The 15,548-nt window shown below is 43.4% G+C and overlaps 1 protein-coding gene across 1 annotated transcript in view; it reads left to right on the plus strand.

The window, feature by feature from the left end:
• The window catches only part of STARD7 (StAR related lipid transfer domain containing 7), a 35,720-nt gene extending 27,568 nt beyond the window's left edge, over positions 1-8,152 (plus strand). The window contains exon 8 of the mRNA XM_044279249.1: positions 452-8,152. Within this exon, the coding sequence (XP_044135184.1) occupies positions 452-627 (176 nt within the window). The 3' untranslated portion in view covers positions 628-8,152. The remainder of the gene's footprint in view (positions 1-451) is intronic.
• The last annotated feature ends 7,396 nt before the right edge of the window (positions 8,153-15,548 follow it).

Genomic DNA, 15,548 nt, shown 5'->3' on the forward strand with positions numbered 1-15,548 from the left:
ACCTGAGCGCGACATGGTAACAGATCCTATAGAGTCTTATATAGGGGAGGGAGGATGAAGGGGCCTGGGCACCTTACTACCTGAACAGAGGGAAAGCAGGTCCTAGGATGGAAGACAAGTGCCTCTCAATGCCCCATATAACTAGTACTAGGCAGCGATCATAGTACATAATACAGGTGTATGAGACGGGGCCTTCCATGCGCTCCGGGCCCCATAGCGTCTGCCTATATGGGCGGTACGCCACTGGCCACAACCTTACTACTGACCCATAGAATAACAGTAACATGCTGTTTCCACCCCAAAATAAAAGTTACGGCCAGAAAAAACAGCCCCGGAGCTAAAAATGCTAAAAGAATTAGTTTTACTCTTCCATAAAAAAAATGTAGTGCAGCCTCTGGTGTGATGCAAGATATTTGCAAGTACTCCGCTAACATTCTCTTGCCTTCCACAGGGATGCCAGATTTCCTAGAGAAGCTACACCTAGCAACACTCCGTGCCAGAAACATGGAGATCAAAGTGAGGGATTACATATCCTCCCGACCTCAGGACTGCAGCACTGAGGCTAGAGCCAGTCCAGAAAGGAAACCTGCTGCAGCACGTACTGCGCCACAGATGGACTATGCATAATAGGGGTGTGAATGCCCTGCCTTATCTCCACAAGCCAGAATTGAATACCACAGCTGTTGGGACAACGTGAGGCTTCATGCCAACTAAGCAGCAGCATCTCAAATACCAGGTACTACTACTGAGCAAAACTCAAACTCTTTAAATCTCTTACAAGGCCATCAGTGCCTTGTTGAGTCTCTCCTGATGCTCTGGTTGTACTAGGTGCTGCCTCCACAGCTTCAAGAGAACGTGTGGTGGACATCTGCAAGGAAACATGAATGCTGGCATCACCAACAAGAACACAAACTATTTTACGTCCTGTATGAAGTGTTCAGTGAGGTTCTTGTGCCACGGCTATTACCGATACTTCCCTCTAAGAACGTTGATGAACTTCAACATTATCAATTAGGGAACAGTTGCATGGTAGAAGGAAGCTTCATGGCCTTCAAGATTATTATTTTTTTATTTTCTATTTGAACAAGAACTGGGTTACTGGATCATAGGAATCTCCATAATGGGTTTTGATGTGTACTTGCAATGATATGAAGATTTGACTTTTTCCATGAGCAGGTGGACATCCAATATGACCTTAAAGAAATGTTTGTTTTGGTTATCCCTTATTCATAAGAAGTAATCTTCCCAAGAGCTTGTTGATCTGCAGTCAAGATTAAGTTCTGGATCGCTAAATAGAAGTGATGTTAGAAAAATATGTGCTATAGATAAATGACCTTTCTTGCAGTTCTATGCTGTTTTCAGCATTGGTAAAGCAATATCACATTGACCAGCAAGTCATTCCTCCTGTCCACAAGATGGTGGCATGTGACCAGACATGTTATCCCAGGCATGTCCAAACTGCGGACCTCCAGCTGTTGCAAAACTACAACTCCCAGCATGCCCTAATAGCTGTAAGCTATCCAGGCATGCTGGGAGTTGTAGTTTTACAACAGCTGGAGGGCCGCAGTTTGGACATGCCTGTGTTATCCAGTCTCCTCCATTGCTCTTGTGTTACATTCCGACATTCAGGAGCTGTACAGGTGCATTGTATTTCAGTTGAGGAGGCTGGAAGATGCGTCTGGTCCCATACCTCTCCTTTTGCAGCCATCTTAAGATAGGAGCGTGGTGCAGACACAGGGAAAGGCTTGCAGAACAAGAGGATGTTGCTCAAGCACTACCAAAAACATTGCAGAAAGAGTGTGATGGTAAGTTCCACCTAATTATCTGCATCACACATTTCTTAGGCTACTTTCACACTAGCGTTTTGGCTTTCCGTTTGTGAGATCCGTTTCAGGGCTCTCACAAGTGGTCCAAAACGGATCAGTTTTGCCCTAATGCATTCTGAATGGAAAAGGATCCGCTCAGAATGCATCAGTTTGCGACTGCTGAAACCTTTACTGCTGAAACCTTTACTGCTGACAAGAATGAGAGCCTTATATGAATTGAGCAGCAGATCAAGCATGCTTCATTCCTAGTCTGTTATCTGGTGGAGATAGATGAGTGCTGTAGTCGGCTGTCTCGGCACCCTCTGAGGTGACTGGTGGAGCTGTGTGTATGCGCGCGCTTGACCTGTCGCTACATTCATAAGGGGAACAGGACCTCTGTTTTTGTGATAGATTGGTGGGTGTCCAACTGCTGAAACCCCTCCACTAAACAGTTTGGGGATAGGGGATAACTTGTCTTAACAGAAATACACCTTTAAGTGCTATAGTTCAGGGGTTCTCAAGTACCGCTATCAGGTTGTGATTTTGAGGACCTCCCATAGAGACATCTGATCCAACCATTGTCATATCATGACCTGTTCTGTACTAGGGATGAACTAAAAGCATGACCGGTTTGGGGGACTTCAGTTGGGAATCACTGCTCTAGGTTACCAAAGAGTAGGTTCATTTATAAGCAGATCACACAAGCTCAGAACTGTTTAACATCTCTTAAAATTCAGATCCTTTTTACTAGAAAATATTTATTTAAAAAGTGCTTCTAATAAGCGGTTTGTTTCCATGTATGACTCCATAAGCCTGTTATGAAGCAAAATGGGGATGGGGTGCACAGATGCCCGTTGCCTACAGTTCAGGCAGAACAAAAACTAGAATGTAAACTTTTTTTTTTTAAATATATAAAAGGGACTCCGCAGCCTATCCTGCCTACATTTTCTATGCAGCTCCGTGCAATCTTGGGTCGTGCTACCTGGAGTGTTTGCTCCAATATAATTACAGACAAGTCCAGAAAACCAATAATTACTCTTACCGGTAATTGTTTTTCTTGAAACCCATGACGGCACCCATGCGACTAGGACCTCCCATCCAGGACAAGAAACCACGAAAGATAAAATAGTTCACACCCCCACCACACCTCAGTGATTCTAATAAACGGACCTCCAGAGGCGTGCCAACCACCAAGAAAAAGAAGGTTAAAAACAGAAACCAACACACAGTCGCAAAGGAGAGAACCAATCTGGTAAGTTATATCCCTTTGTCTAGCCCTGCTTGCAAAAACTTTAGGATCTTTGGTATTTCGAGAGACTTACAGGAGTCTGGGCTGTGTCCTAAGAAGGCTGAAAAAACATTCCAAACTTTGTTATTTTATAATAAGTAGGAATAATTTTATTCCTACTTCCTACTCTTCAGCATAGTGCAAACTACATTGGCGGGTAGTCCCCTTCTAGACCAAACTTCCCTTTCAAAATCCACACCGAAAGATGGAGAATTTCTGGGTTGGCATGGACTAGGGGAACCTGGTAAAGGAGATCCTTCTTCAACGGAAGGGTCCATAGAGGCTAGACTGGCGTACCAGGACCTCTTTGGCCACATTGGAGCTATCGGGATAACCAAGGCCCCCTCTTTCTATTTTCTTCAATACCTGGGAAATAAGGCAACATGGAGGGAAGGCATACCCTAATTCCTGGCTCCAGTCCTGTGCTAACCCGTCTATTGCTAACGGGCTGTCCGAATAGTTGAGGGAGAAGAACCTCTCTACGTTTCTGTTGGCTCTTGAGGCAAAAAGGTTCACTGTGGGAAGACTGTACCTCTGGACTATTAGCAAAAAATGTCTTTTTAGACACCATTCCCCTTTATTAAGGAGACTTGACTTATAAAGTCTGCTATGACGTTCTCCTTCCCCTTCAGATGCACTGCTGACAGAAAAAGCCTTCTCTCCTCCGCTATATGAAAGATTTTCTGGCATTGAAGTAAAAGGGAAGGGACTCTCGTTCCCCCTTGAAGGTTTATGTAGGCCGCTGCTGTAAAATTGTCAGAATAAAAGACAATCTTCTTGTGTTTTACCTCTGGTATAGCCAACTTCAGTGCCATCTCTGCTGCCTTTAACTCCTTGAAATTGGGGGGTGCTTTTCTCGTGTTCAAGTCCCATCTCCACTGCCAGCACCTGTTTTGGGAGTGGGCTCCCCAACCCCAAGGGCTGGCGTCTGTGGTAATTATAGCTGGGTCCAGAAACGTCCATGGAACCCCTGTGGATTCTCCGGAATTGTCCACCACAACAGGGAGAGTCTTGTCTTTGAGGAAAGGTGGAAATTCTGCTCCAAGGAATAAGGAGAGCCGTCCCATGATTTTAAAAGGTTTGCCTGAAGCTCCCTGGAGGGGATATGTGCATAAGGTACTGCTGAATTCCTAAGAAAATGCAAACCTGAGAAGGAATCTGGTATGATATTTTTTTTTTTTTTTAGTTTCTCTTTTGACTGAGAGACTATTAGATTTGGGAATCTCGCCTGTCACTCTGCCTACCCCTTCTTTTAAAACTGGCCTGGGATTTACGAAAAAGGAAGTTTTCTGAGGAACCCCCCCCCCTTTTTTTTTTTAAATCTGAGGCCCACTCTAGGATGTCATCAAGTGAGGAACCAAACAGCCTAGAACCCTCACATGGAAGAGAGCTGAGTCTAGACTTGGAACCCTGGTCCCCCTTCCACAATTTAAGCCAGATAGCCCATCTAGCAGCATTAATCATGGCAGCTGCTCTGGCAGAAAAACGGATCGCATTTGTAGATGCGTCCTGCCAGGAAATTAGCGGTTTTAGCAAAAGTAGGAGAGGGAACTTTCTCCTTTTAATATGAACCTCCCAGTTGATCTAAGCAAAGCCTTAAGGACCTGGAAACCCAAAAGGCGGCAATGGCCAGCCTAAGACTTGTTGAAGCAGACTCCCAAGCCTGTTTAAGATAAACCTCTGCCTTTTTATCTAGATGATCTCCTAAGCAGCCTAACTCATCGAAAGGAAGAGACTATTTTTATTAATTTTTTGGGGCTATTTTAGCTACCGGGGCATCTACTGTGGGGGCTCTGTCCCAGGTGCCCGCTACCGAACCCTCAAAAAAATATTTTCTTTTTACAGAATTAGGAATGAAACATTTTCTATCAGGATTTTTCCATTTAGTTTTTTCCGATGAGGGCTTTCATATTTTTATGAACTGGGAAAACTCTACGGCTTTTAGGGCCAAGCCCCTGAAAAACCGGGTCAGCAATAGATTTAGGCTGTTTTTAAATCCTCTAATTACACGGTGGCTTTAAGTAAAGGCTCTGTATCTTCTGGTGGGAAAAAAAGCCCTGTGCTGAATCCTCATCTGAAGAGAAGAAATCATCTGATAAGGCCTGGCTGGATTCTCTCTCCTTGACCTCCCCAGAAAAATCTAAAAATCGGAGTCCTTATTATTGATGGATCTTTCAGGAGACCTTGGGAGACTTCAACCGAGTGCTTTAATAGAAGATTTAACTTCTGACTGTACCAAGGCCTTAATATTTTTAGATAAGCTGTGAGACTCTGCCATAGCCAGCTTATCTGTACAAGCTTGACATAGTGGTTTAATGTAAGAGGCTGCTAAAGCTACTCTACATCCTCCACATTCTTTATGATTAGTCTTTCCGGATAATTTCTTTGGTGTTTTTGCTACCTATAACAATAAAGCAAAAATAACACCCAAAAATAATTAGGAAAGGCTAAATCTCACCTATAGAGTCAATCTTCCCCGCTCCTCAGGACCAATACCGGGCTTGCAGGCCTCGAGGGCTCCAGGGGGTTGGTGCGTCCTGCATCACCTGGTTCTGAAATGCTGGTGGAAACCCAGATCCTGCACAGCACTATGTGCCACAAGGCTGGCTGCCTTCTCCTGCTGCCGATTTGTAAAGCGCGCCTCGGCTCCTTTTAACCCCTAGGTCCAAAAATGCCTAAACCAGTGAGGGAGGATGCCGGCGCCCGGAAGGGACATCAATGAGCTGGAAGAGGTTGGCACGCAGAACGCAGGATAAGCGCGCTGGTCATCCTGCTGCAATGGATCGGGAGCTGCCTGAACACGGCCAAAGCGGCTCCCCACAGGCTTGGGATGAGGCAGAAAGAAGAGCAGGCTCAGGCAGCGGCTCCCCAAGGAGACTGAGGCCGCCAGGGATAGGTCCCTTTATTGTATAGAAGACCCGGACCTCCCGAGTTGAGAACCAAAATCACGGCAGGAGTCAGAACTCCTCAGGTACCTCCTATCTGGAGGACTGAAAACCTGAACTGAGGTGTGGGGGTGTTAACCATTTTATCTCTTCAGGTTTCCAGCCTAGTCGCATGGGTGAGGGGAAAAGTCCTTCTATTACATGTCAAGTTCTGTGGACCTCTGTAACTATTACATACTGGTGACCAAGGGTTTCTAAGCTGCAGGCTTTAGGGTTAGTGGTCCTTCCCCAAGAACTGGTGCACCAAGTGATTCCACCAGAAACGATACAAGGCTGATGGGTTATGGCTGTGAATGTTCACTGTCCTTCTCTAACCTTTGAAACCCCTGTAGAAGTGACTAGTGAGAGCTGTGCTTGCGCAGCCACCTTTTCAGTCACAGCTACTGCAAGACCCACACCTATCAACTGTGGATATGCCATACATGTTTGGATGGGAATACACTTTTAAAGGCTTCATACAGGAGGGCATATGGCAAGGCCCCATCTTCATCAGGGTTCAACTAACTGAACTTAGAGTACTATAGAATTGTAGTCACTGGAATGGAGGTGGCCAGGGCTTGTCACTGAGATAAGAACTATAAGGGCTCATGCACGTGACCACATTTTTTTGCAGCGAGCACACTGACCCATTCATTTCTGTGGCTCCGCAAATTATAGAACATGTCCTATTCTTGTCCACTATTAATGGGAGTAAGAAAATTACGGGGTGCAGACTACTCTATGGATCTGTTTGTGTACATGAGGCCTTGCCTGCAGCCACATTACAGCCATCTAAATGAGAAGACTTGTACTGTATAACTTGTACAAGCAATCTGCTGTGTTTTAATTTTATCCAGGGAATGTTTTTCTCCAAGGAAATTGACCCATTGGGGCACAGCCATCTGTCTCTCGGTCAGTAGTCCAATGGAGTATGCTATTTGGCAGGGGAGAGTTAGTTCAGCATTGATATTACGAATGTAACACAGACACCCATGCCGTTTTACTAAACCAGACTTAGCTCACACAAGGTTCTCTAGCCATAGGACATAAAAGCAGATGTGAAACTGCTGCCGTGGTCTGCTTTATCAGGTATTACTAAGGCCACATTCACACAGTCAGTGCTTTGCACCACTATTTGTAAGTCAAATCCAAGAGTGAAAATGGTTTTGGCTTCCAAGTACTGAGGCTGCCATATAAAAGGGCTTTTTTTATTCCAACACCTCTGCCTGTACCTTTTTTATATTTGTGGCGGGATCCTAACAAGACTCTTCTAATTCACATGTATCTAATTATGCAAAGGAATTTGTGGGGTGGGGGAGTACCACTTCACGATCCAAAGCTTTATAATGGCATCATTTGTTGCGGTGGAGGTGGCGCTCCCTACGGGAAAACCTGCCTGTGTGTAAGATCACTCCACGACGAAAGAATTTCTTCTAAAGCTTATCTCAAACTTGGCACTTTTAAAAATCCAAATTTGCAGGAAACAGGGGAGCATCATTTTCATGCAATGAATAATACAATTTTGCATAAAGGTACAATTTCTTCCTCCCCCAAAAAGCATTTTACAAGAACATAATAGCAACTAACCACTGGAAATTACAGCACTTAAAACAAGGCTTTTAGTTCTCTCACTCTTAGTTCTGCGCTGTTGAATACGCATTACCCATGCAGGTAAACCAATTTCTTCCTACGTAGCCACCAGTAAACTGGAGAGGACCAATGTACTGGAAACTACAAGTGTGTGAATAGCGGCTGCGGAGTAGTCTGAGCATGGCCATGCATGTGGTTTCTGTCTAGCTGGGATTTTTTTTAGTTCTATAGACTTGCATACATTGAAGGTTAATTCGTGTTGTTGTGTCTCTTAAAGTGTTACTGTTCTCTCCAGTGCCGACAAGTAAACGGCGTCCAAATAATCCCCTTAAGTCTACGTGTTTGCACTGCTCCTCTAAGCTGGGAGCTCTCACTGATGTAATGTTACATTTCATTTTTTTTAAATTAAATATAAGTGTAATTAAAAGTACAAGTTAGTACTACATATTTTCTGTGCCTTTCATTGTGTGAGTGGCAACTGCATGCAACATTTTTTTTTTTAAAGGGTACCTGTAATAAAAAATAAATAAAATATATATATTACAGACTTTGCAGTGCTTTTAGGTCATGTGCAGAACCTTTTAGATCGCGTTCTGCTCAAATTACTGTGCGGAAGTGTGCAGCTGCAGCTCAGTCATGGTCACTGTTTCTACAATTCTACTCGCCCCTCCTTCACCCTCTCCTCATACTGCTGTAAGCTGTGCAGAAGCTGCCGTAAAGCTGATACTACTAAATAAGATGGCATGCTTTTGGACTTTGCCACTTGCAAAAGTATTTACCACCTTGGTGTTTTTCCTATTTTGCTTCCCTACAACATAGAACTAAAGATGTATTCTGATTACTTCAAAGGCTAGTTTCACATCTCCAGCACCCAGTTCTGGCAGAGAATGCCACGAATCATCAGCACAAACCACAGATTGCAGCGGTTTCTGTCCGGCTGATTATCAGCATTTTTGCCAGATCTCCGCCGGACCCCATTATACTTATTCTTTACCACAACAGCCTGCCAGAGATGTGAAACTAGTCTTATCCTATCCACAAGAGGACTATTTGATCACAAGAATTAGAGATAGCAGAGTGCTTTGCTTATGCGATGAAGACCGTGCTATTGTGTACGTGTGAAAACGCCTTAACCCCTTCAGAACACATTTTTCACCTTTTTATAGACAATCAAATTTTGTAAACTGCCGTATGAGCACCATTGGGCTTTCGGAGCTCAGATTTTGCTGGAATGGTTTTTGGGTCCTAAATCACGTTTGTAAAGCCTGTGAGGTACCAGTAAAGTGAAAACCCCCAATAAGTGACCCGGTTTTGGAAACCACTTCTCAGGAAGTTGAGTGAGCGTTTTGACACCACATTTTGCAGAAAACGATTTTTACACTTACCAGTAATTGGATTTTCAGGACCCCACGCCAGCACCATAGAGAGAGGAAACCTGCAGAATAAAAAGGTGGAGCCTCTCTCCCATCTCAGTGGTTTACAGAGCACGAGAGGGACTCAAACCTGGGTTAGTTTATCCAAGTATGTAATAGTGTGTGTATAGAATTATTATTTTTTTTACTACACCCTGTGCAACTTAACCAAGAACCGTGAACACGAGGGAGGGAATAAGGAAGGGTGCTGGCGTGGGGTCTGGACAATCCGATTACCAGTGAATGTAATCACCATTTTTTCCACAGAGAGAGATTACAGAGAGAACTCCTTCCTTAAGGGTGGGTAACCACTTCTAGAACTTTCTTCCCAAACAGAAGATCAGAGACAGGATTCAGTTGAAGCCAATAGCGAAGGTAGAAGGAGAAGACCACATGGAAACCTTACAGATTTGTTTAATAGAAACATTAGCCCTTTCAGCCCAAGAGGTAGAGACTGCACAAGTAGCATGTGCTCTCAGGAGAACTTCCAGAAGAGGTGTAAGCCAGGGAAATAACTGTCCTAATCCATCTGGCTAGTGAACTCTTTGAGGCCACCTTACCTTTATTTATGCCAAAAGCGTAGAGGACTTACTTCAATCCTAGGTTACCCCCACGTAACGTATAAGGCATCTCCTGACATCCAGGCAGCGGCAAAACTCTTTCCTTCTGATCCCTGGGCTTATCAACAGCTTGAAAGGTAATCTTAAGCTAGGGAACCCCCAAACTTAGGACATTTTAATACTAGACACTATACTTAAAACCCAGCATAAACTTATAAAATAATTCTCATATGGGTTTCTCATCAAGTATTTAACAAAGTTAACATAATAGATTTAACAAAACATTTTAGAGAAGCACTTATCTTGACAAGAATGATTAAAACTGAAGGTGATTGCTGAACACCGATTCCTTCGGTGCAGAATATATTGTGATACTGATGTTTTGATCGAAGATCCACTGAAGGCCCTTTTGTTACATCACCAGAAGAACTTTAGACGTCCAAATATCCTTGCAATCTGGCATCCATGATGGAGCTGTACTAGGGCTGCAGTAAACAATTATTTTAGTATTCTTTTTATTTTTTACGATTAATCGAGTAATCTAAGAAAAAATTAATTAGACTGTTTTCCTTTTTAAAAACTCATAAGACCCCTGCCAATAGTCCCCAACACCCTTCGTTCCCCACTGTGCGATCAGCTCCACTATTCCCCCCCCCCATATGCCATCAGCTACCCTCGACCAGGCTCAGACTCACAGGCGGTCAGCTGACCAGGCACAGACGTTACAGGCATTCAGCTGACCAGGCCATAGACCCTACAGGTGTACAGTTGACCAGGCATAGACGTAACAGGCGTACAGCCCACCAGGCATCGTAGGTATAAAACAAGACATTCAACCAAGCAGGCATAGATGCAAAGGAGTTCAACTATACTGGCATCAGAATTTAGCCAAACCAACATAACATCAAAGGCATACAGCCAGGAAAGCCACGAGGCAGCCGACCAGGCCCAGAAGCCACGAGGCAGCCGACCAGGCCCTAAAGCCTCATAACACAAATATTTGCTGTAAAAACCTACGCTTTTTTTTGGGAAGTCATGTCCACTTCTCGTGCTACCTCTTCTGGACCGCATGCATAGGAAAACGCTGCTCCAGAAGACCCGACTCCCTGCTGGGTCCTGGCCGCATGAGGAGGAATACAACACCCCATATGGGGCTGCTTCCATTTCCTTTGTTTTAGCGTGGCCTCACTCCCATTGAGGAGCGCACACGCACCTGCCACAAGAGCCAGGTGGAAGCCCAGGACCACCACCAGCTCCTAGGGTCCTGCCAGCCCAACATATGGACGATATACCCCAACAGGTATGTACCTCATAGCCCTCCAGAGCATCTCTGGGTAAGAACCTGAAAAGAGAAACTGCAGGTCTCCCACTCCAGGGTCAGGAAACCACAGAGGTGGGAGAGACTCCTTTTTATTCTGCAGGTTTCCTGTCCCTGGGGCGGATCCTCTCTCTCTTTGTGGTGCTGTCGTGGGAGAAGAGAAAATTAATGAGCAGGAGAGCACGTGAAATGAAAATTTCAAGTTTTCCACAGATATGGCATTTCAGTGTCCAATATGCTGTCCCCCAAACTTTAATACTGATGACCTATCCTCAGGATAGCATACAGACAAATTTGACGACAGCATCTCCAGAAATGAACTTTTATTCACAGTGGGTCTATGAAAAAATGTGCAGCGTAGCCAAAAAGATATTGCAACGTTTTGACTACATAGTAGTCTTTGTCAAGCATAACATGCAGTGAATCAATAGTTTATAAAGCATAAAAAGTGACTCCCCCAATTATCATACACCAATCAAAAACCTCTTATGTTCCGTAACACCCAACAATCAAACGCCACCTATCAGATGTAATTATCAAGTGTAAAAACCTAAAATGTTGTCCAACAAACAACAATTGAATGCCCAATGTAAGATATATTTTTTTTATTACATCAAAATAGACAATACATGATTCTTAGAATAATAGGAATAACAAGAAAAGGATTTAGAGAGGTAAGCAGAAAAACCCCTAGATGCCGCAGTCCCCCGGCCAATATTTCTATACCCACCAAAAGATGGAACACATGTCAAATGTATATGAAATATATAATATGGTGATTCACAGAAAAAAAGAGGGGGTTATTACGTATACAGACCCCAAAAAAATAATTCTAACTGTGATCATCACCTATATATATCCACAGGATGGGACTCAAATGTTGGATCTAGATACCTATGGGATGTAAAACAGATAGGTAAATAAGACCCCATGCACCAGACTCTCATGAGAGCTGTAAGCAAAAAACTCATCCGTGGCTAGCTTAATAAAAAGTCATAGCATACCATGAGACATGATGGGCAGAGAAAGTCGGCACGAGACAGGCAAAAAGACCCCGACGCGCGTTTCACCTCAGCTTCGTCAGGAGGTAATATGAATGTGGCCATAGACTCCTATTTATATCCCCCATGTGGCTTCAGGGCATAATATAATTAAATATAGTATAACAGCTGGTACTCACTACCGGGCGCTCCTGCCTGAGGATGCACACATGGCGGCGCCACATTCACCAGGAGGAGGGGTGGAACGCAAGCCATGCGTTCCAGCCAGCCTTCCAAGGAAACGTAGCGGCGTCCCCACGTGACCCAGCACGCAGCGCATCATAGCACAGCGCTGTATCAGCCAATCGGAGCAAGGAAATATCAAGATTCAAAAAGTATTAGAGCCGCATCCTGTATATTAGATACTCTCATACTAATAAAAAGAAAGCCCAATATATGAAGTCCGCATGGGGGATATCATGGATAAGGAGCGATAGTAAAAAGCTGAATACATCTAAATACATATACAGTACAGACCAAAAGTTTGGACACACCTTCTCATTCAAAGAGTTTTCTTTATTTTCATGACTGTAAAAATTGTAGATTTACACTGAAGGCATCAAAACACATGTGGAATTATATACATAACAAAAAAGTGTGAAACAACTGAAAATGTCATATTCTAGGTTCTTCAAAGTAGCCACCTTTTGCTTTGATTACTGCTTTGCACACTCTTGGCATTCTCTTGATGAGCTTCAAGAGGTAGTCACATGAACTGGTTTTCACTTCATAGGTGTGTCCTGTCAGGTTTAATAAGTGGGATTTCTTGCCTTATAAAGGGGGTTGGGACCATCAGTTGCGTTGTGGAGAAGTCAGATGGATACACAGCTGATAGTCCTACTGAATAGACTTAGAATTTGTATTATGGCAAGAAAAAGCAGCTAAGTAAAGAAAAACGAGTGGCCATCATTACTTACATAGAAATGAAGGTCAGTCAGTTCGAAAAATTGGAAAAACTTTGAAAGTGTCCCCAAGTGCAGTCACAAAAACCATCAAGCGCTACAAAGAAACTGGCTCCCATGCGGACCGCCCCAGGAAAGGAAGACCAAGAGTCACCTCTGCTGTGGAGGATAAGTTCATCCGAGTCACCAGCCTCAGAAATCGCAGGTTAACAGCAGCTCAGATTAGAGACCAGGTCAATGCCACACAGAGTTCTAGCAGCAGACACATCTCTAGAACAACTGTTAAGAGGAGACTGTGTGAATCAGGCCTTCATGGTAGAATATCTGCTAGGAAACCACTGCTAAGGACAGGCAACAAGCAGAAGAGACTTGTTTGGGCTAAAGAACACAAGGAATGGATATTAGACCAGTGGAAATCTGTGCTTTGGTCTGATGAGTTCAAATTTGAGATCTTTGGTTCCAACCACTGTGTCTTTGTGCGACGCAGAAAAGGTGAACGGATGGACTCTATATGCCTGGTTCCCACCGTGAAGCATGGAGGAGGTGTGATGGTGCTTTGCTGGTGACACGGTTAGGGATTTATTCAAATTTGAAGGCATACTGAACCAGCATGGCTACCACAGCATCTTGCAGCGGCATGCTATTCCATCCGGTTTGCGTTTAGTTGGACCATCATTTATTTTTCAACAGGACAATCACCCCAAACACACCTCCAGGCTGTGTAAGGGCTATTTGACCATGAAGGAGAGTGATGGGTTGCTGCGTCAGATGACCTGGCCTCCACAGTCACTCGACCTGAACCCGATTGAGATGGTTTGGGGTGAGCTGGACCGCAGAGTGAAGGCAAAAGGGCCGACAAGTGCTAAGCATCTCTGGGAACTCCTTCAAGACTGTTGGAAGACCATTTCAGGTGACTACCTCTTGAAGCTCATCAAAAGAATGCCAAGAGTGTGCAAAGCAGTATTTAAAGCAAAAGGTGGCTACTTTGAAGAACCTAGAATATGACACATTTTAAGTTGTTTCACACTTTTTTGTTATGTATATAATTCCACATGTGTTAATTCATAGTTTTGATGCCTTTAGTGTGAATCTACAATTTTCATAGTCATGAAAATAAAGAAAATTCTTTAAATCAGAAGGTGTGTCCAAACTTTTGGTCTGTACTGTATATTTAGTTATTAACAGGAAGGTTTAGCAGCGGGTATGGGGCTTGGGCATATTAAAGCACATTCCAAATAAACGTCTTTTAGAAGAGCATATACATCATCCCCATATATCATATTGTCACGTGGTGGGGCACAGTGCATGCCGCATATTATATTGTACAAAAGTCTGCAACATCAACACCATTACACATACTACAGCTCCATAATATAAAAACCACACAGTAGTGCATATCACACACGCGTGCACCACCACATGACAATACGATCAGGATACACATCACAAGTAGACATCATATATTACAGAAAGGGTACTCTTTTTAGTACACCACAACATGAACATATCTCGTAACAGGGTCATCATGCATATAGAACAAATATCAGACATGATCACATAGATTATCCTACATACTCCGTATCACACATGCCGAATACGCTACATGATTACCAACACATTACAGAAAATCAATACAGTGCACAGATAATATAATATCATCCGATAATTCATCATAATCCCTGATAGTATCCAACAGATATAAGTAAATTTCATAGTACTGTCTTAATAACCATAAACCATCATTAAATAACAACACATATACCCACATTATCAAAAGTGATATTAGTCATGAATCATTATTTATAGCCATAAATCATTATTAATAGCAGAATGTGTATCCACATTATCAAGGGTGATACAACTCATGTTTATATCCACCCAACATAATCAGGACCACCCCCGCTTAAGTGCTCAATAAATACAAAAAATAAATAAAAAAAATTATAATAATTAACACAGTGATTCAATATTCAGCTAGTGTGACCGAGGTACCCAAGCCTCCATATAATAGGTCAGACCAGCTGTCTAGTGACTAGAGAGACATAGACATCCAACAAAACATAACACCAAAAATACACAAGTGTCATTCAGCATATATGGTACAGATCCCACATGCAGGAGTCCATCCCAATATTAGCGAAGTAGTCCATCTTCCACACTTGTAATGTGTCTCATATCCAACCCTTCACTTGCAGCTTGTATAAATATCATCCCTCTCCTTAAAGCACTTCAGATATCGCTCTACATGACCGCACAGAAAACTAGATGAATAAAAAAGCTGTTAAAAATCACTGAAAAAATTCAGTACATACGCTAACCTAAGTAAAGGATTTGAAACTTAAGGCCTCGTTCAATCCATGAGGAGTCACAGTATTGAGCAAAACCATCCATTTTGTTTCTTTTTGGAGGAGACACCGTTTGATGTCGCCCCCCCTAATTCCCAATCGTACCCGGTCTATCCCTTTAAAAGAGATACCCCTAGGATTGCAGTTATGGGCTTCCCTAAAGTGTTTGGCCACTGGTTTAAGTTTTCTGAGTTTATCAGGTTCCACCATCTCGGCAGCCGCCTTGATGTCCCGAATATGTTCTAGAACTCTCGTCCTACGTGCCCTTGTAGTCATCCCGATGTAAATCAGGCCGCAGGGGCATTCAGCATGATAGACCACTGCCTCTGTTTTACAGGAGATATGATGTACAATTTTGTACTCC

This window comes from Bufo gargarizans, chromosome 2 (assembly GCF_014858855.1).
Source record: "Bufo gargarizans isolate SCDJY-AF-19 chromosome 2, ASM1485885v1, whole genome shotgun sequence".
Taxonomy (NCBI): Eukaryota; Metazoa; Chordata; class Amphibia; order Anura; family Bufonidae; genus Bufo; species Bufo gargarizans.